Source organism: Episyrphus balteatus, chromosome 3 (assembly GCF_945859705.1).
Source record: "Episyrphus balteatus chromosome 3, idEpiBalt1.1, whole genome shotgun sequence".
Taxonomy (NCBI): Eukaryota; Metazoa; Arthropoda; class Insecta; order Diptera; family Syrphidae; genus Episyrphus; species Episyrphus balteatus.
In genome coordinates, this window is record NC_079136.1 from 74,220,868 (window position 1) to 74,240,361 (window position 19,494).

Here is a 19,494-nt window from a genome sequence, read left to right on the forward strand (position 1 = left end):
TTTTCACTTTTAATTAATTTATTTCTTGCTTTAAAAATAATTTTCTGTTGATTTTTCTTGATTTTAAATTAATTTTGAATTTTCTTATTTTGACTTTGACAGAATACTCGATGATATTTTTTCGTTAGCATTTTCGTTGACGACTTTGGAGACTTGAAAATTTTTCGTTTCGCATTAGCAGCGTACTATAGGCTTTATTAGAGCAGCAAAACTGTTATATACTTTGTAGAGAATCCACTATAGATCCACTGCATTGAGAATCCGACAACAAACCAACTAGACCATTCGACTCTGAATGAAAACGTTGTTAATTTGGACTGTATGGAGTATGGACTGTGCATGTAAACGTGTAATAATAAAAATAAAAAAAAATTTGCAATATTTTATCAAAAATATTTTTGCTTCAGTATGATGAAGAAAGAAAGAAATTTTGTTTTTCTCCTTATGGTTTATTTCTCAGTCTAAATTCTTATGCCCGCAGATTAATAATTATGAATTTTCCTATGCATTAAATTTTCTACTAAAAGAGAGGACAAAAACATGTCAACTTGACGTTCGCTGTCACGACACCCACGCATATCAAATTCGCGAAAAAAATATTTGTATTTACTCGTTTTGATCTAAATACTTTTTGTTTATTTCGATTCAAAGATCTGGAAAGATTTTTGGCATTAGATTGCAAAATGATGTGCCTTCTAAGTAACTATCGCTTTTCTATTATGTTGAAATTCCGAAGGAATCCTTCTACTGCCAGATTACTCCTACCTTCATTACAAAAATTCACTACCACCTCTAGACAACATGAACAACAACAAAACAATAACCATAAAAAGCATACATTTTACTATTTACTGCCCACTGCAGGACTTCTTACAGCATTTTGTACTTATCAATTCATTAAAAATAAAGATTCTTTTGCGATAAACTTTCTGCCCAGTGTTCAAGCAAAAACACTGCCCACCACAAAATCAAATCGTCGAAATGAATATAATTTCATTGCCGACGTAGTGGGCGAATGTGCAAACACTGTAGTCTACATTGAAATCAAAGATGAACGTCGCGTAGATTATTATACTGGAACACCAGTAACAGCTTCCAATGGATCTGGATTCATAATTGAATCGAATGGTCTAATCCTCACAAATGCTCATGTTGTGATTAACAAACCACATACCACCGTCCAAGTGCGTCTCGCCGATGGTCGTACATTTCCTGGTGTAGTTGAAGATGTCGATCAATCTTCTGATTTAGCTACAGTTCGTATTCAATGTAGTAATCTGCCAGTGATGAAATTAGGTCAATCATCATCACTGCGGACTGGTGAATGGGTTGTTGCTTTGGGTAGTCCTTTATCGCTTAGTAACACTGTAACAGCCGGTGTTGTGAGCAACACACAAAGAGCTTCCCAAGAATTGGGATTGAATAATTTGAATATAAATTATATACAAACGGACGCCGCTATTACATTTGGTAATTCTGGTGGACCGTTGGTAAATCTCGATGGAGAGGCAATTGGTGTTAATAGTATGAAAGTTACATCTGGTATAAGCTTTGCTATACCCATAGATTATGTAAAAGACTTTCTGCTGCGCAGTATTGAGCAGAGAAGTAGTAAAAAAGGAGGCGCACTACGAAAAGGATATCCAATGCGTCGGTATATGGGGATAACAATGCTAACACTGACTGATGATTTAATGCATGAATTGAAGACGCGTAGCCGAACTGTTCCAAGTGAGGTGCAACATGGTGTATTGGTTTGGAAAGTAATTATAAATTCACCTGCACACACGTACGAATAACAAAACCTAATCAAAACTTTGAATATAAATTCTATTTTTATATTTATTTCTATTTTTCAGTGGTGGTTTGGCTCCAGGTGATATCATAACGCACATTAATGGGAAAAAAGTAGCAAACTCCAATGATATTTATGTAGCTTTAGCTGAAAATACAAAAGCTCTTGAGATGATTGTTTACAGAGGTTTTGAAAAGATGAAAATCACTGTGATACCTGAGGATCCTTAAGAAAGAGAGAGATAATTTATAATTGAAATACAATATTGATTGTTATACTTTTATACCTATACTTTTCTTTTCCATTTCGTGGAGCCAAAATTGACAAATTGACGAGTTTAATATATTTTATTGTATTTATTTATAAAACAATTATTTGTAACAAAAAAAAAATTAATAAAAAAAACAATGATGGTTTTACCTAGACAAAACTAAAGCAACTACATAAAAAATGAATGTTTTTAATTGAGTTCACCGTAAAATTTTTAATATTTTGTTGCGAAACCTTTGTTTCTATTCCAAGTTTTCAAGCCTTTTTAACTTGATGTCCATATTTCTTGCGGAAAATTTTCAAAACTACAATCTCTATCGGGTTGAGATCAACAGACTGCACTGGCTAATCCAGCACATCAATTTTATTATTTGGTTTTATTTTTGCATTTTGGTTAAACCTGCACCTCGGTCTAATAGAAGAAAACTTGATTTTTCTCACTTTTGAGGTTTTGAGTTTTTGACTATAATACACTTTGAACATCGACGTTAGATTTCTTCTGCAATATGATGATTATAATAACGATTGAAGGCTCATTATATAGATTCTTAAAATTTCTATAATTTATTCTATAAGATTATATTGATTTTATTGATTTATCTTTGATTATTTTTGGTTAAAAAGAAAAAATCATTAAATCATAATTCTATGGAAAATAAAAAAAAATGTCATATGCTCAGATATATCCTATATGCATGAGTTAGAATAATTTGGAAATGTTTAACTATTCAGTATACCGATTTGGAACGTATATTGAACGTGTTGATCAACCTAGTGTGGATCCAGCTTTACCATAGATATTCCTCTAGGTATAACGATGACATTCCCTTAAAGGTCTCATAATTTTTTTTTATAAAAAATTAAATTTTTTTTATAAAAAATGAAATTTTTTAGGTTCAGGCATTTAAAAACCCTCACAAATTCAACACAAAATGGCAACAAGTTGAAGCAGTTCTTACTTTGACTGTAGCTATTGCCATTTCACTTACAAATCCTTTTAACAGGGATAAATTGTTTAAAACCAATTAATCACGATAAAAACTAGAAACTCTGGCGTATACGTACTTTTTTAATTTATTTTTATATTGCAACCCATAGTTTTTTTTTTCTTCGTTCCCAATAATAACAACTTTAATGATGGTTCAAAATATTAACAATTGATCTGCATATTCACCCTCAACACCTCCACTCAGTATATGCATATAAAATAGAATGAGGAATGATGAAACGAAACATTTATTTTAATTTGAATTAAGGTCCTCAAAAAACAATAACAAAGGCTAGAATAAGACACAACATCTATTCATTTTCATGTGTGAAATCAATACTAACCGGTAACCGCATAGGCCGGTTCAAACTTTATTATGTTGGGTTTTTGTTTTGTAATTTTTAATTTTTTAGTTCGAGTGTACATGATTTTGAATGATTTTTTCGAGATTTCTTGGTAGACCCTTTCTAAGCTTGTCATAAATTTCGTTAAATTTTCCTTGATTTCTTCAAAGCTCTCAAGTAAGTTTCCAATCCAATCCTTATTGAAAATAATGTGTTTTATCAATAAATTACGTATGACATGGAAATGCAAACTCCTTTTTATTGCAATGATTCTTTAACAAATTAGAATAATTCCAATGTTGCCATGGAATTCAAGAATGCACACAACATAAAATCAAAAGAGTAAAGATTTTTTATTTACCAAATTCCGTAGTGTAAAATTAAAATGGAGCTGGAATTAACTAAAATAAATTATGGAAGTGTTAACACAACTTTGCCCAATTGTATGAAGCTTATATCCACAGGAAATACGAAAAAACATCAAAAGGTTTTCATTATTTTATTTTATTGTCGTTGTAAATAAGATATTTGAGTGTAAATTTGTTTTTCTTCGGAGGTTGCTGTTGGTGACTTAGATGGTCATTTTCAAATATTTGGCATAAAAAAATCCGACACACAATTAGTTTTTCAGAGTTATGTAGGATCAAAGGTGTTGAGCATTCAAATGGGTGGAGCTCCAGGTAAGATACAAATTCATTCTAGCTAGAGCATATAGAACTTATCTGGTAATTTCCTTTTAAGGGTCAGTATTGGACAAGATATTTGTAGCTTCTGACAATTTAATTAAAGCTTTCACTACGAAAGGTAAAATGTTTTTGTCTTTTGATACGAACTTCACTGAACCTATTAAATGCATGTTAGTAAAATATCTTTAGATTACAGTATCTGTACTCAATTTGTCCTTTTAACTTAAGGTTTGTTTCGGGAGCCGACTTATTTATTTGTGGAAATCATGTTTACAGTCATTACCGAGATTGTAAAGACATCGGAACTTATTTATGTGGAGACACGATTGTTGATGTAGTGGCATTGTGCCCTAATAACGTAAGATATTTAAAAAAAATTATATTTATCAAATTTTTAAGAAAAAAAAACAAAAAATAAAATTATGATCGATCGATGATAAAAAACAACAAGAAATAAAATGCTATACTGGGTCGTGTTACAAGTTGCTTGGAATATTTTTAAGCTTTTTATAAAGATTTTTTTAAGAAAAGAAATTAATTCGGTTTTAATTTACAAAAAAATTATCGCATTCAATTTCTTGTATTAAAAAAGAATTTTAGAAAAAAAAATGGTTAGAGCCGTTTTTTAAATTTGTTTTTATTACCAAATTTTCAAAAAATTTTCAAAATATAAAATGGAATGCCAGAAGTTAGTATTACAAATTTTTAATAAAATTTAGTCGTCCGTTTTCAAAAAAATGATTTTTCAAAAAAAAAAAAAAAATGTAACCTTTTTTTTTTAATCCAAAAATAATTTTTGAAAATTGTTCAGAATTTTAATATTAGAGTTTCTGAAACATTTGTGTTTTAAAAAAATTTCATTGAATCGGTCGTTTCGTTTACGAAAGTGTCAGGAGCGCTTTATTATTAAGTCTATATACATACTCATACATACATACATAAAAATAACAATTCTTTAATTTGTTTTATTTTTAAAATTACAATATTTTTTATTTTAATTGCATTTTTATATTTTTTTACTTGTTAATCAAAATTTAACTATGTATATTATATTTTTAAATAAATTAACATAAAATTTAATAAATTATAAACAACATGTATTTTTTTAAATCCAAATCTTTAGAGTTGTTTAAAAAAAAAAACATCATTTCCATTTTGGAATAATAAATGTTTCTAGTAACTACCCTTATTCCATAGACAAATAGAATTCTAACAGTTTTGGCCTGTTCTGGACGTGTTCTTCGAATACTGGAACATTGCCGTGTTCGACAGACAGTTGAGCTGGATAGCGTTCCAACAGTATTGCATGTTCCAAAAAATGTTCTTGGTGATCGAATTTTATGTGGATTTGCAGACGGAAAAATTATACTTTATCAATTTGGACCTTTTACTGGAGAAAGTATGTACAAAATCATTAAAAAAAATACATGTTCAAAAAATCTTTTTTTTTCGTCAGTAAAACAAAGAATTATGGTTGATAATGTATCAAATCCGTGGGCGGTCACATGTATCGACACTTATGATTTGTCTGGAGACGGACGTGATGAGCTAATAATCGGGAGACGTGATGGAACTGTACAGGTCTTTACTATGTCCAACGATGAGGATATTGATGTTGAGTGCAGACAGCTATACAGTGAAGTAAGCTTACTAATTTTTTAACTTAAACATTGAAGTCTGATTATTTTACTTAAATAATTTCGTACCCTTTACATATATGCATTAACAGTTAAGTAACTTTAATTAAACTTTATTATTTTACAGTCGTTTTTAGAAAGTATATCAGCAGTGCAAGGTGGTTGTGTTTTTTCACAAGATTGGGCAGAAATAGTTGTCCTTTTATACTCTGGGAGTATATTTGGTTTAACAACACAAATAATCGGTGTAAGTCTCAGCAATAAGGAAATCATCAAGCCCTTCTCATTGAAAAACCTAGAAAGAATTTCAACATCAAATGATCTGAAAGCAGCAAGCGATAACATCATCCAAACGAGTCTTGTAAAGCCAATTGAAAGTTATCAATTGTCTCAATCAATGATTCTTAATAATTCATCATTTGGATTTTCAATCATGGATGTTAATGATTCGGTAAGAGATTTATTATTGTTATTATGTTACTTGTTTTGTTTTAATTGTTCATCATTTATTGGTTTATAAAAGACTTTACCTACTTAGCTTTGGAGGTGGGAAGCTACTACTCATGACTCATTAATAGATGATCTAGTAGGCCTAAACTATTGCTTTCCTTTTTTTTTTAGTTAACACTTGATAAAAACGATAAGGCCTATATTCTATTTATCGAATTACCTACTCCAATTTTGGAAATAGAACTTGAAAGTGAGATTATGATAAATATTTTAAATTCTGAAGAGGATAAAAATTACAACATCGACAATGTCTCTGAGAATGAGTATAATTTCAAAGGCAAAATAACTATGAAAGACAACTGTAACCGATTCGAAATGAAATTTCAAACAATAGAAGGTCAATATGGAACTCTACAGGCCTTAATTATACCACGTCATCAACCACATAACGTTCTAAACAGATTGTATACAGTGAGACCTCTTTCATTGCACTTTAGAGTTCATAAATTTGATTTAACAAGGTAAATAAATAATACATAAATATATATTTTTAGAGATTACAATTAAATTAAATATTTGGATCTGTTACACAAGACAGCAAAACTTGTTACTCGTTGCTCAGAATTTTTGAGCCATGCAAATCAATTTTTGTTTTTAGTTTAAGCTGGCGCTCACAGTTCAGGATGGATCTCGGCTTCAACCAACAAGCCTCTCCTGTTAGCTCGGTCCTTAGCTAGCTGCCTCCAGTTACGCACATCAAGTTGGTTGGGGTTGTTCTCCAATTGAGCTTGCAACCCCGATTTTTTCCCATCGGGGTTAGAAACTGAAGCTGATATCCTTTATTGGAGATCGTTAGAAGATGTTACCCTTGCTGTAGGATCCCTCGATTGACTCGACCACTTGTTTCGAGTTGTCTCTTCGAGTTGTCTCTTCTTCCATCTTAAAATTCTACCTATTTTGGATGTAGATTTCACAGGCTTTATTCCGGGAGTTCTGGTTTTTGCCTGCAGTATTCAGTATAGTCCAAGTCCTTGGCTGCGTGCGCTCCTTTACATTTTTTGTCGAACCGTTTTCGGTTTGGTAGGCTACTTGAACCCAGCACATCAGATGCGGCACTTCTGATGGCTCCTTGCAAATCTTGCAAACCTTGTATATCCACTAATCTCTACACAAAAAAATTTCCAGGGAGAAAAAATAAGGCATTTAGAGCCAATTTTTCAATAGCCAGATAAACCCCAGTTAAGGCTTATTCCTACGAATAAAAGTTTTTGTATATTGAAATTTATTCTTCTGATAGTCTAACTGACGATTGAAAAATCAGGGCTTAGAATCAAATAATTTACTTCTTAAATAAAATCTACTTGAAATAAAGATTTTTAATAAAAATAAATGGAGTCCGTTAAAACTCTATGAACTTCATTTCCTTTTAACAATAATTTTCATCTTAAAAAAAATTGTGTGTATCTGATAAAGTTAATTGATTACTCATTAATTGTATGTGCATGCTTTTTGAAAAAGATTGAACAAAAATAAAAGGATTATTTTCTTTCAATATTGTTTGGGCATACTTTTGAACCGAATACACTTTGTTTGGGTGCAAAAAAATTTATAAAATTAGTAGATAGTCTTCTTTAAAAGAAACCATGCGGAAATCCGCTTAGTTAATTAATTAATTTTTTCCTAGGCCTCTTAATGTTCTCTCACTAAAAGGACAATTTTCCCATTCGGAAATGCATAATTGGATTGAACAATGTATTCCAGAAGTGCCAGAGCGTTTGTCAACAACAGAATTCCCAGATCTATATTTTGAAAATTCTCTGATTGGAACAATGCTTGAATGTAAATATAGGTAAGAAATGTAAAAAAAATACTTAGTTAATTGACAAGATGCTTTAACATAAGAAGCGTTGAAAATGTATATTTCGTTTTGGAAAAATGGCCCTAAATAACATAACTTTTCTGGCGTCCTAATGAAATCACTCTGTAAAGGCTACATAATATTCTAATATATTTTTATGTCTATCGTGTATTTTTAAAGTAAGGGAAATGCCCAATTTCGGAGTGACAACCTATCAACAATATCAATTATCAAAGATTTTTTGACGAAAGAAGCAACGAAAAAACGCATCAAATTAGAAATTAATACAGGTGAGTAAATATCGATTTTAATTTACAGCCAGCAATTAAGTTGGTGGAGCGGGTAAACAAAGAAATTTAGTAGTCTTCTAGAAAAGTTCAAAGCATGAATACTTTGTAATGTATCTACTTATTATAAAATGCATTTTTGTCAATTTTTTTTCACTAACAAAAATTGCTATTAAAATTATTTTTCTGGTCAAAACCTTCTTTCACTATTACTATTTGTTTAATAAATACTTTATTCTATTCGTTTTTTTTTTTTTTTGTGTTATTATTACAGAAATTTCTGAGTCATCTGTTAGTCATGTTTTAATGTTAATAAGGCACTCAATAGAAAGCTGTATCAAGTCAAAGAAAGAATATCAATTTCTCCAAGCGTTATTGCAAGTTGACATCCGCAATGACGAGGACTTTAACTGTCTTATGCCGGAATATCAATCTATTTTAAATCGGCGAATTGAAATCGAAGCTGACTATAAAAAGTCTCCAGCAATTTTGGACAAATACTTTGGCATTATCACCGACTTTTACATAGATCGATTTAAATTTAAGGGAATTTTTGTTAGAGATAAAGTACCACAGCTGATTGAATCATTAGAGAACTTTAACATGAACAAAATATTGGAATTTTTCAATACTTCAGAGAGCAAGGAGTCAAACTTAGAAATTATTTAATGATAAACTTGACGTATGTTTTATGTACGATATATGTATGGTATATAAATAAAAATTGTATAGGTAAAATAAAGCTCTTTGAATGCCCTATTTACACTGGTGATAACTTGCCAGATATGTTGCCATATTTTTTTAATAATTTTTGTACGTTTAAAAGCTACCACCCCCTAAGTAAGTATAAAAGCTCTGCCATTTTTTTAAATAATGAAAATTGAATTGTTAAACAACAATCTCTTTTGCGCCGCATACTCCGTGCGGCTGCGTGGTTCAGTTAGCGAGAGAGTTTTGATTTTGATCAAGCACCTTTAATTCATATCCTTCTGAAACTAGGTAATTTGGCTCAATTTTTTTTTGGGGATTTTTGACTTTGGTGGGTTGATTTGTGGACCTAGTGGTCCTATGACACTGCATCGTAGACAAGGGTTTGAGTAGGGTAAGCGGGGGTGCATTTGACACCGGGGCACATTTTACTTTGCGTTTTTTGGCATGATCGTGCCCTTAATTAACAATTGTTTGGATGAAGAAAGAAGCTTAGTTTTATTTAAAGAAATTTTGCGAAATCTCACAGTCTTTCATTAACTTTTCGCGGAGTACCACGTGTTTTTGTGTTTTTTGTATTTCTGATCTAATTTTTGACCACCGGTATGTAAGCGATTTCTGAACCTAATAAAAAAGTTTTTTTAATGGTGAATCAATATTTTGAAAGCACTATGCTTAAAGTTACATTAGTAAATTAAAACCAGTTTTGTAAAAAAATAGTATTAGTTATTGAAAAAAAAAAGAAAAACAGTTATGAGGCTCCTTAGGGGCACCTTTGACTTTTGCAATGTGGGCACAGTTTTACGTTGATTTTGGGGAATTATATATTTACAAAATTAATTAAAAATAAATCGACATCGATTAATTTTGATTAAGATTTAAATGGAGAGATTTTTTGAAATATTTTATGGTTTTTTGTTTTTTCTTCTTCTTTTTAGAAAAAAAATGTTTTGATTTATTTTTTTCGTTATATTGTTTAGTAGATTGTTTAAAACCAAACATTTTTTTTCCAACTAAACAAACAATAGACGAGCAAGATCCGCTGATAGTTTTAAAAATATTATGCACACGATGCGGGGTTTAATTCACTATTGTCAAATGTACCCCTTTTAAAGTCAAATGTGCCCCGGTCCCGGGGCACTTTTGACAAAATGACTTTTTTTAGAAAACATTATTTTTTTAAATGTTGTAATGTTGTAAAACAAAAAAATTTACTGTTAGTATTATCTTGAATAGTCAATAAATCGAATACAAAACAAGACATTGGAAAACATTAACAGTTTTCGAAAATACAGACCTTTAAAAACTAAGTGTCAAATGTACCCCCTTCTCCCCTAGTTCAGTAAAAAAAAACTATTTAAAAATCAGATAGTTGTGTACATGTTAGCCTTTGAAAAAAGCTATCGTTTAGTTTTGTAAGTGTTGCCGGCAGTAACATATTTTGGAATGTCCTTAAATACATGGCATTTGATTAATCACTGAGCAATAACCTTCAATAGTTTGAAATTGTGTACACCTCTATGACAATTTTTACCCATACGGACAGAAAGACTAGCGGTTTCTTATACAACTAATTGAAGACTATTAAGTGCTATAACATTAAAAACTAGACAAACACCACCAAACTTTAAATCCGGGCTCTTAGACTATAAATGCAAATAGCAATAGTTCATGTGGTCTAAATAAAAGGTTTTATTTATTATGAATCATTTAATTCTTATTAAATTAAAAACAAATAAAAATCTGCGCGGATATATTTTCATAAATTAACACAGATGTTTTTAAACATTTTTGTGCAGATATTTTTTCAGTTTTATCTCTCATTTTGATACTTTATTTTGATTCCATTGTGGATGTTCTGAATCAATATTTTTTTCTAGAAAAATAAAAAAAAATCTTCTTATAGCCCTTTGTTTTCTTAGGAGTACCTACTCCCTCTTGAAAATAATTTACAAGGCCTCCAATTGTGTCTCCTGTCACTAGATATTGCGTCTCGTTTTACCCGTTCGTGTTCGTATTCGATAGGCTATTGTAGGTCCTCTCCATTCCTGTCAAAAAAGAGTTTGAGACTAAAAGTAAACAGGAAAGGTTAATCATGTAAATCAAAACATTTTCGTTCTCCACATTTTTATTTAGTATTTTTAAGCTCAACCTAATGTTTTAGATAGTCTTCTTATAAACTCAAGATAAAAGTTTTAAAAGTCTTATGTGTATCTTTTTTTCTAAAATTGTTGTCTAGCTACATATGTATGTACATTCTCTAAGGTAAGTCATCATTTACGTTCGACGATTTAGTCCAGTAACCTGACTAAAGTCCAGTAACCTTGTCAACTCTGCCAAAAATCAGAACTGCCAGTTGTATGATGTATAAGGTTACTGTACAAATTATTCCAGTGCGTATTTTAATTTGGTATTTTATATGTACTAGAAGTGTTATATTGCGCAGGTTTGCAATCTAAAATAACAGCAGAACCAAATGAAATTATGGCTCCTGCAGTGGTCCATGCGTTTTGTCAAACATATTACATTTCATGGAAATAGATATTGATGAATTGTATTTTCTTTAATTAAAACGCTTATAGTATTACCTTTGGTATTAGAAGACGAAACCTCTCACAATAAAGGGTTTTGGAAAAATCGTCAAATGTAAATCCCGACTGTTGTAGGTACCTCAAGAACTGAACAGAATGTGTCGCTCGTCGCTCAGCGACTAAAATGACAGGTTTCAAAAATGAGAAATTTGTATTGAAGTTACTCATGGGAAACAGAATGCAGTCGTTCGTCGCTCAGCGATTTGCTCAAAAGTTTTCAACTTTGTCACGCAACGAGCTTAAAAATTAAAAAAACATAACTACACTAAATTTTGCCTTGTAGGAAAAAACGATTTCTTATAGTCATTTTTGTATACGTTATTTGACAGCTCGTCGCGTGACTGCATTCTTTTTACTCATTCTTCAGCGATTTTGGACGGTGTTCACATTGGCCTCACTCCGCCGATTGATTTTGACACTTAGTATGTGTTGCTTTCTCACTTGCACATTTAAAATCTTCGGAATCACATAACTCTCAAAATGAATCGGCAAAGTGAGGCCAATGTAAGCACCGTCTTGGAGAGCGAGTTTTTTTTTTGACATATGTCATTTTAGTCGCTGATCGACTAGCAACGCATTCTGTTCAACTCTTAAATGAGTTTATACAATATATTTAAAATGAGGTTGAATGAAATGAACAAAGTATAAAAAAATTGCATAGCATTTATGATGAGTCAGTTACTGTTCTCATCCCAGTTGTTATGAACTCAAGAATGATTTTTTACTCTAAGCTTCAATTAATGTAATAATACTCTTTTTGATAAATTTTAGTTAAAAAAAAACAACTAAAATTTAGCCACGCCACGTTAGAAGGCTCCAACGTGCCTTTGGAGTCCTTGACATAATTTCGTTTAGATTAGTATCAGGCGCTTCATCTTGAAGTTGTTGTTGTTGTGGCAGTTGATGTTGTTGATGCTGGTACTGAGGTTCTTCCTGCTTCAGCTGCGATGGTTGTTGCTTGTTTTCTATTTGTTGATGTGGTTTCTGCTGAAGTTGCGATGTTCTCTCTTCAGATGAATGAGAAGTTGGGCTTAAAATTGCTTTCAAAATTGATTGATCACTAATGGGATTTTTGATGAAGGGTAAATGGCTTTGAGTTTCTTGTTGTAATTGGGAATTCGTGGGAACGATTTTCGGTTGAACTGGTTCGTGCTGAAAGAAGGACGATAGGATGGCTGGTATGCTACTTGGTTGCTTCTCAGGGATGGCAGGTTGTTGCTGTTGGATTTCCGCCTGTTGGGGTTGTTGGTTATTAGATCGTGAACTTGTGAACGATGTTTTGGTGTTAAATGTGTTTTGCTTGTATTCATACGTTTCAATTTTCTTAAAGAATTCTTCACCAAGTGGGGTAAGGGTTGGATCCATACAAAGACCTCTATAGCGTGGCGATGGATCCATTCCGTAATTCTTACAAGATGGTTTTCCAATTTCATAGGGATTATAACCCACGACATTTCCACTGTAATAAAGAAAGAAATATTTAGTTAGAAGTAAAATATTTATTATGTTTATAACAGCCATATTATTAGCTCGTTTAATTTAGGTACATTAAAACAAAAAAATTAACACAAGTATTCTCAAAAATAAATCCAAGCCCATATTATTCTTTACTTGACATCTGGACATATTTTTGTTCTGAGTTGATTCATAGGGTCTAAAAAAATTGGATTTGAATCGTTGGGTTTGAAATTCACAACGATTTAAATATTATACATAAATATTAATAATTGTTATGAGGTTAATTAAAATACTATTCTATGGTATAACATAACATACCCTGGACCATAATTACACACGTATAGTTTGTTGTATTTTGCTCTATCCTTATATTCAGAGTAACCACATCCAATTAAATTTGTTTCCCCCCAAACAAGCTGAAAAGAGAAAAGATTTGTTTAAGACAGTGTACAAAAACAAAAAAACAAACTGTGCTTTAGATAATTTAGTGTTATTACGAGCAAACTTAATTTAAAATTTAATAATTTTTATGGCCAATTTTATAAGTCCTTTTAAACATTCATTATATCCTAAAATGACGTTTGTTACATACAAAAACTAAAAGTTTAAAAGCCTGTAAAACATTTAAGAAATCGGTCGTAATACCACTAGTTCGCTCGTCGATTTATAAAAGGTTAAAAATCATGTCAAATGAAAGAAAAGTTCGTAGGTACTGAAAATAAAAAAAAGTAGGGTTGCCACTTTTAAAACGGCAATTCTATATGGTAACGCTATTTTAAATTAAACATTTTCACATAACTAATACATACTGCCATGGAAAATGTTCATGGACACTCGGGCGTATGTGTACTATTTTGTGTCCTTTATTTTTTCGGATAGATTTTTTTTAGTGCAAACAATTTTGTATTTTTTAAATTCTTAATTTTGAATATAAAATTTTAACATTTCTGTTTAAAATATATCGAATAACTGTGTAAAAATGTTATTTTGACAACGAATACTAACATTGAGATTGATCAAACATTTTTGTTTGCATAGGTACGAGTTAAAACGAATAAAGAGCTAATTGACAATCGTTTTATAAAACACCTCCAAGTTAGTGTTTGTATATCCTTGTTTTTGGACAACTTTAAAAGCACAACTTCTATTAACTATACCTATACATACATATGTACGTAGATTATTGTAATATTCATAATGTAAAAAATGCTGGAGTTCAAAAACTGAAAATGCATGAAAAGTATGTTTTTGGCGGGGTATATTTATATACATTTTTTTGATACTCTTCATCATCTACATTAGGTATAACAAATTGTTAATATTTTTTTTAAAGCTTACCATTCAAAGGATTACAGAGCAACTATTGGCCACATTTCAGAAATAGCAAAATGAAACAGAAGTTCTTTCCCTGGAATCATCTATCTTGGGTTTAATTCAAAACCATAGCTAAATCAACTTTTTGGATTTTGAAACTCAGAGGCAATGAAATTGGACTAACGAAAAAAAGCATTAATAAAAAAAGAAAGAGATATAATTAGAAGAAAGGGATAATAAAGTTCTTTTTTTATTTCTTAAAAAATCTCGTAGAATTTTGAAATACATTTTTTTTTTGTCCAATCAGAATTTTGAACTAGAACAATTATTTTGTCCTACACAATTTTGAAATATGAATACCTACTATTTTGAATAATATCCAAATTAATATGGTTAATCTCGTACAAATTATCTTAATCTAAATCTAAAGACTAGCATTTCGCGATGTTATGTTATAAATTTTCTGCATTAAGAATATATGAAATAAAGCATTAAGGCAGTGAAAGAATGAGTTTAAACAGCTGAATATTCAGGATTAGGCATTCTGTGTACAATCACATAGACGAGTTTCACGTTGATGTAGACAGGTTTGATTCGTTGATTTGCTCAAGGTGCGAAAATGCACACGTAGGTGTGTGCAAATTTACATCAGTTGTTACAAAAAATTTTGTTTAATCATAGTTTTTACTGTTGTAATGCTGCACGTGTTACACAAAGAGGTGCCAGTGCTTAAAAAAAATCATTTAGGTACACTTAAATTAGATAAAAGAAAAGCCGAAGCTTTTGTTTACATAAATACCTAACATAATTTCCACTTGCCCACCCTCAATCTACGCAATTGCTCGTTTAACTCATACATATGTATGTACATTATAACCTAAAGTTTATGAATAAAGTATTTGAATATGCAAATCAACCTGTGAGTAATGACCAGTTTTGGGTGACCAAGAAGCGCCAAACGAATATTTCTGAACTTCATTGAACCAATTGTTAATGCGCGAAGGAAAGTCACCATCATCGGGTTCTAGCGGGGCTGTACTCCAAATAACTGCTAAATTTTGTCCCATAGTAAAGCGTTCTACAAAAAAAAAATTATAGAATTATTTTTCAACTATTGCTAACGCATGCTAAACGAACGTCTGAAACAAGCTTCGATTGAATTTTAAATAATGTACATTAATTTGAAGGGACTTTAGTTGAATTCAATTTAGGAACCTTTTGCTGTTTCATACATTCGGAAATTATTATTCAATAAAACTCAATAACTTTTTTTAAATAATTTTTACTTACTTATTGTCCTATTTGGATCATGTCTAAATTCACAATTATTAGCCCACTCCTGCGCGCGAGCTGCTAGTTCATCATCCCAAACAATTTCTTGCATATTTTCTGCGGCTGGCTGACCAGGAAAACCACCTGTTGCTACAAGTTGTCTTAATTTATTGTGTTCTTGTAGGATAATTTTCTTTTCGTCTGCTGTGATGCCTGAAGCTGTAAATTAAAGAAAGTTTAGGTAAAATTTTAAATTTGGCTCTTAACATTCTGCTTTTTATGTTTAAATGAAAGGTGGCGTTGAGCTGGTTATGATATATTTTCCAAATCTTTAAAACAATTGGTCGTAAAATGCGTAATAATTAACCTACAAAAATCATGTTCATATCAAATGAAAGGTATTTTTCAGCTTCACGTTTGGAAATTGAAATTGCGCAAACTCTATATATTATAGGTATATTCTCTAAGGGTCTAACTGTGTTCAAATTATTTGAAAGTTTGCACTCGTGCAACAGTTACAGATCCGAAAGCTGGACCAGTGGAAATTTTTTCACAGATAGTGAGAACAAGTGTTTTTTTTTTTTTAGTATAATTAAAATTTTTGTCTAGTTAAATTCTACGTATGAATAAAAATAACCTAGAGATTTTGTTTTATCATCAATTATAACCTATCTATTGGAAATTTGGTTTGATAAATTGAAAGTCATTGAAAATTATTACTGTTCTTGCTAAATTTAAATTTCCAGGCCTAAAAGATTTGTCTTAAAGAGAGCTAAAAAATGGAGAATCTAGATTTAACTTAACTAACCATTACGTTAAAAATGTATTCATTCTTGTAAGTGTTTTATAATCCATGTCTACAAGGAACGGGCAAAACTAGACCATCTAAAAGTTCTAAGAACTGCAGCAAGCGCACGAAAAAATTAATTAATTTTGCAACATTTTACAGAAGAGGCTAACTTATAGGAACTTAAATGACCTTTCGTTTTTTAAACTCTCCTCAAAAATCAGTAAAGACAAACATAATACTTAGACTTGAACTTGTTTGACTCTTCTGCATCCTATTGTATACGGTGTCCACAAAATACACACATATACAGCTGAACTATTACCTATAATTGCAAGTAACTACTGCTGAAATCAACCTTCAATCTCTATTAATCAAAATTTTTTAAAGCATGTTTAAGATTATCAAATAAAATCTGTCATCTTTACAACTTATTATAGCACAAGGTCAGGCTGCATCAGAATCGAAGGTCCAGAACAATTATAATTAGTTGTTTAATTAATCATTTATCAATTACTTCAGATTCATTTATTTGAAATACATATTCTAAAAGCTCGCATATTTATGAGGTTGACCCAGATATTGATTAATATCTACTCAGGAACAATTTGAAAGCCACTTTATGAAGACCCTAACAAAATTGATGGGACATCGGAGAGCCATTTAGTGATTAATTTATAACTAAACTACTGTTTATTTTTTTATTATCATTTTTTAAATCACGTTATTTTAAAAGTTTATTAAATATAATTTGTTATAGAAAACAAAAATGACCTCAAGAATTGTTTTCAAGTTCAGAAAAATTAAGGCTGAGCCACAAAAAAAAAAGTTCGCTGCTCAGCTCTTTTATTTCGCATTAACGGACGGTTTATCTTAGTATTTTTAACTAACAACATGGTTTAATGTAATAAGTGATAGCAACTGGTACTCTTCCTACTTTGGCGCTGATGCAAATTTGGTTTTAAGTTTTTTAAATAAGCCACTATCGATCTTTGAAATACAAAAATACAGTGCTTCTGCGCGCAATGTTGGTCCCTATTTCCGACTATACAGGACACTAGAGTATAATTGTCCAAAAGGTTAATGGAGAAATTGCTTCATTTATTGGTTGAATAGATTGTTGAATACATAATTGTCCAAAAGGTTTAAGGAGAAATTGCTTCAGTATAATAGAATAGTTTTTTTTTTAAACCATTCAAATTTGTTGGTTTGGCAAGAATGAGCTTTTTATTTTTTAATAAGCGCTCAAGAAAAAATCAGATTATTTACTGCCCAGAATAATATTTTGTATAAGAACCAAACCAATGTTTTTGTTTAAAGTACCCTAATATCCATGCATAACATTAAAAAAGACAAAGATCGAAATAAAGTAGTTCCCATTTAAAAGTTTTAAGCTTATTCTTTTTTGTTTAAATTTTATGCAAGCACCCCAGATTTTTAATACAAAAGAGTAAAAGTATTTTTAAATATTAAAATTTGGAACCGGTTCCGAGTAAATTTGATTCAGTTACTCGGCTTTATAAAAAAAAACAAAACGTGGGATTAAAGAACAAAATTCAAACTTTTGTAAGCTTCTAAGAAAAAAAAAAGCCTAGAAGTAGCAGCACATTATGTCACAATGAAGAAAGAGATGCATACGAAGAAATGCAAGATGCGCAAGAACATAACTTGTTGTATTTAGTATATTTGCCTTCGTATAATCCGGTATTTCATCTTTGCATTAAGGTAAGTTGGTTTATTCTGACCAAATTCAATTCATTTGAAACTATTTTCGTACCAGCTTTCTTTTTCGAATAAAATAACTTTTGTATAGAGTGGACAAACAAGCAAAAGTATTGTTCTATTACTTACCTCTTAATGTTCCATGACAGGATAATGCTGTACTGCAACAAGATACAAGGAAGACAATAGCTTGCAGATATTTTTGTTGAACTGATTTTGTCATTTTACGTAGAATGTTACTCATAAAAATTAAGATATTTTTATGCTAGTTTGTTACTTTTTAAGAAAGATCCGTTATCTTTATTTCACACAAACACAATATTATGTTTATATGTTGTACACTTGTTGGTAGTATATATTTACAAATAAACAAACAATGAGAATAGTTCTTTTGAAAAACATTTAAACACGGCGACCGACGACACTCCTTCAATGAATTTCTTGTGTTCTTGAAACTTTTATGTTTTTTTTTTTTATTTAAAACATAAATAATACAATTAATTCACAATTTAGTACATTAAATTTGTATTTTTATTTCACTAAACTCAAGACTTCAAATTGTCTTAGCTCGACGCGATGACTTAAGAGTAAATACATAAATATACTTAACTCAACTTCTCCGCATTGATATCCAGTCAGCTAGACTTGAAGGTGTCTTATGGTAATGGGGCAGTATATTGAATTGATAGCCGCTTTTATATTACCATAGGAAAAAAACAACACATGCGTCACCTGTTTGAGACAGAATAAAATAAAATCCACAGCTGGGTCGCACGTGCTTGCTCTTGTAAATCAAAGTACTTATATGAAAGTTGAACGTTTAAAATGTAAGCTTTTGTTTATATTAGCTGTGTTTTATTTTCCTCGTGATCCAGACAAGATCATGAATTTATTTGCGAAACAATAACAAAACAAAATCCTACTTTTGTTTTAAAGCTAATAAAACAAATGATCTGATCTGGATCACGAGGAAAATAAAACACAGCTATTACTTTAAAGTTCAGATTTTAGCATAAGTGAGCAGGCTTTTTAAAATAACCGTGAGCATTGTGGTAAAAGCATGAAATTTTCATCGTTGGTAGTACTCAAAATAAGAGTTATATTGGGCTACTTTGGATTCCATCTGGAAGGCTAGATATAAGAGTATTTCTGTATTGCACATGTTTTGTTGCATTTCAAATCAGTATCACACAAAAATGAAACATTTTAACTCATATACGGAAAAAAGGACACCTTAAAATAAGATGATGCCCACCTTAAATCCCACTACCTCAAAGCAATAGGATGTCCGCTTAAAATAAGTGGAATCCGCTTAAATTCTTTTAAG

At 30.8% G+C, this 19,494-nt stretch overlaps 3 protein-coding genes across 4 annotated transcripts; 2 read left to right on the top strand and 1 right to left on the bottom strand.

Moving 5' to 3' along the window:
* Nucleotides 1-519: 519 nt before the first annotated feature.
* Nucleotides 520-2,093, top strand: LOC129914034 (serine protease HTRA2, mitochondrial). Its single transcript, XM_055993066.1, has 2 exons — nucleotides 520-1,789; nucleotides 1,860-2,093. Exons 1-2 carry the CDS (start codon nucleotides 684-686, stop codon nucleotides 2,023-2,025), a joined length of 1,272 nt encoding a protein of 423 aa, XP_055849041.1. The 5' UTR covers nucleotides 520-683; the 3' UTR covers nucleotides 2,026-2,093.
* A 1,644-nt stretch (nucleotides 2,094-3,737) lies between these two features.
* Nucleotides 3,738-9,101, top strand: LOC129914416 (Bardet-Biedl syndrome 7 protein homolog). Of its 2 annotated transcripts, XM_055993665.1 has the most exons (11): nucleotides 3,739-3,884; nucleotides 3,954-4,077; nucleotides 4,139-4,253; nucleotides 4,312-4,441; nucleotides 5,281-5,482; nucleotides 5,540-5,724; nucleotides 5,848-6,171; nucleotides 6,342-6,691; nucleotides 7,855-8,019; nucleotides 8,209-8,318; nucleotides 8,590-9,101. In XM_055993665.1, exons 1-11 carry the CDS (start codon nucleotides 3,783-3,785, stop codon nucleotides 8,982-8,984), a joined length of 2,202 nt encoding a protein of 733 aa, XP_055849640.1. In that variant the 5' UTR covers nucleotides 3,739-3,782; the 3' UTR covers nucleotides 8,985-9,101. The 2 variants fall into 2 exon arrangements, with proteins under 2 accessions (XP_055849638.1, XP_055849640.1); XM_055993663.1 differs by having other exon boundaries at nucleotides 3,738-3,884; nucleotides 5,281-5,724.
* Nucleotides 9,102-10,955: 1,854 nt separating this feature from the next.
* Nucleotides 10,956-18,817, bottom strand: LOC129916278 (cysteine-rich secretory protein LCCL domain-containing 2). Its single transcript, XM_055996132.1, has 5 exons — nucleotides 18,297-18,817; nucleotides 15,677-15,877; nucleotides 15,304-15,464; nucleotides 13,391-13,488; nucleotides 10,956-13,073 (listed from the first exon to the last, which is right to left on the bottom strand). Exons 1-5 carry the CDS (start codon nucleotides 18,409-18,411, stop codon nucleotides 12,407-12,409), a joined length of 1,242 nt encoding a protein of 413 aa, XP_055852107.1. The 5' UTR covers nucleotides 18,412-18,817; the 3' UTR covers nucleotides 10,956-12,406.
* Between the last annotated feature and the right edge of the window lie 677 nt (nucleotides 18,818-19,494).

Bases quoted from the DNA above. Each gene is read 5' to 3' on its own strand.
- LOC129914034 (XM_055993066.1), top strand. From the start codon at position 684: ATGATGTGCCTTCTAAGTAACTATCGCTTTTCTATTATGTTGAAATTC. The intron at 1,790-1,859 runs GTACGAATAACA...TCTATTTTTCAG, and splicing joins ATAAATTCACCTGCACACAC to TGGTGGTTTGGCTCCAGGTG.
- LOC129914416 (XM_055993663.1), top strand. From the start codon at position 3,783: ATGGAGCTGGAATTAACTAAAATAAATTATGGAAGTGTTAACACAACT. The intron at 4,254-4,311 runs GTTAGTAAAATA...TTTTAACTTAAG, and splicing joins ACTGAACCTATTAAATGCAT to GTTTGTTTCGGGAGCCGACT. The intron at 5,725-5,847 runs GTAAGCTTACTA...ATTATTTTACAG, and splicing joins GCAGACAGCTATACAGTGAA to TCGTTTTTAGAAAGTATATC.
- LOC129916278 (XM_055996132.1), bottom strand. From the start codon at position 18,411: ATGAGTAACATTCTACGTAAAATGACAAAATCAGTTCAACAAAAATAT. The intron at 15,878-18,296 runs GTAAGTAATAGA...TTTAATTTACAG, and splicing joins CTGTCATGGAACATTAAGAG to CTTCAGGCATCACAGCAGAC. The intron at 13,074-13,390 runs GTATGTTATGTT...TCTTTATTACAG, and splicing joins GTGTGTAATTATGGTCCAGG to TGGAAATGTCGTGGGTTATA.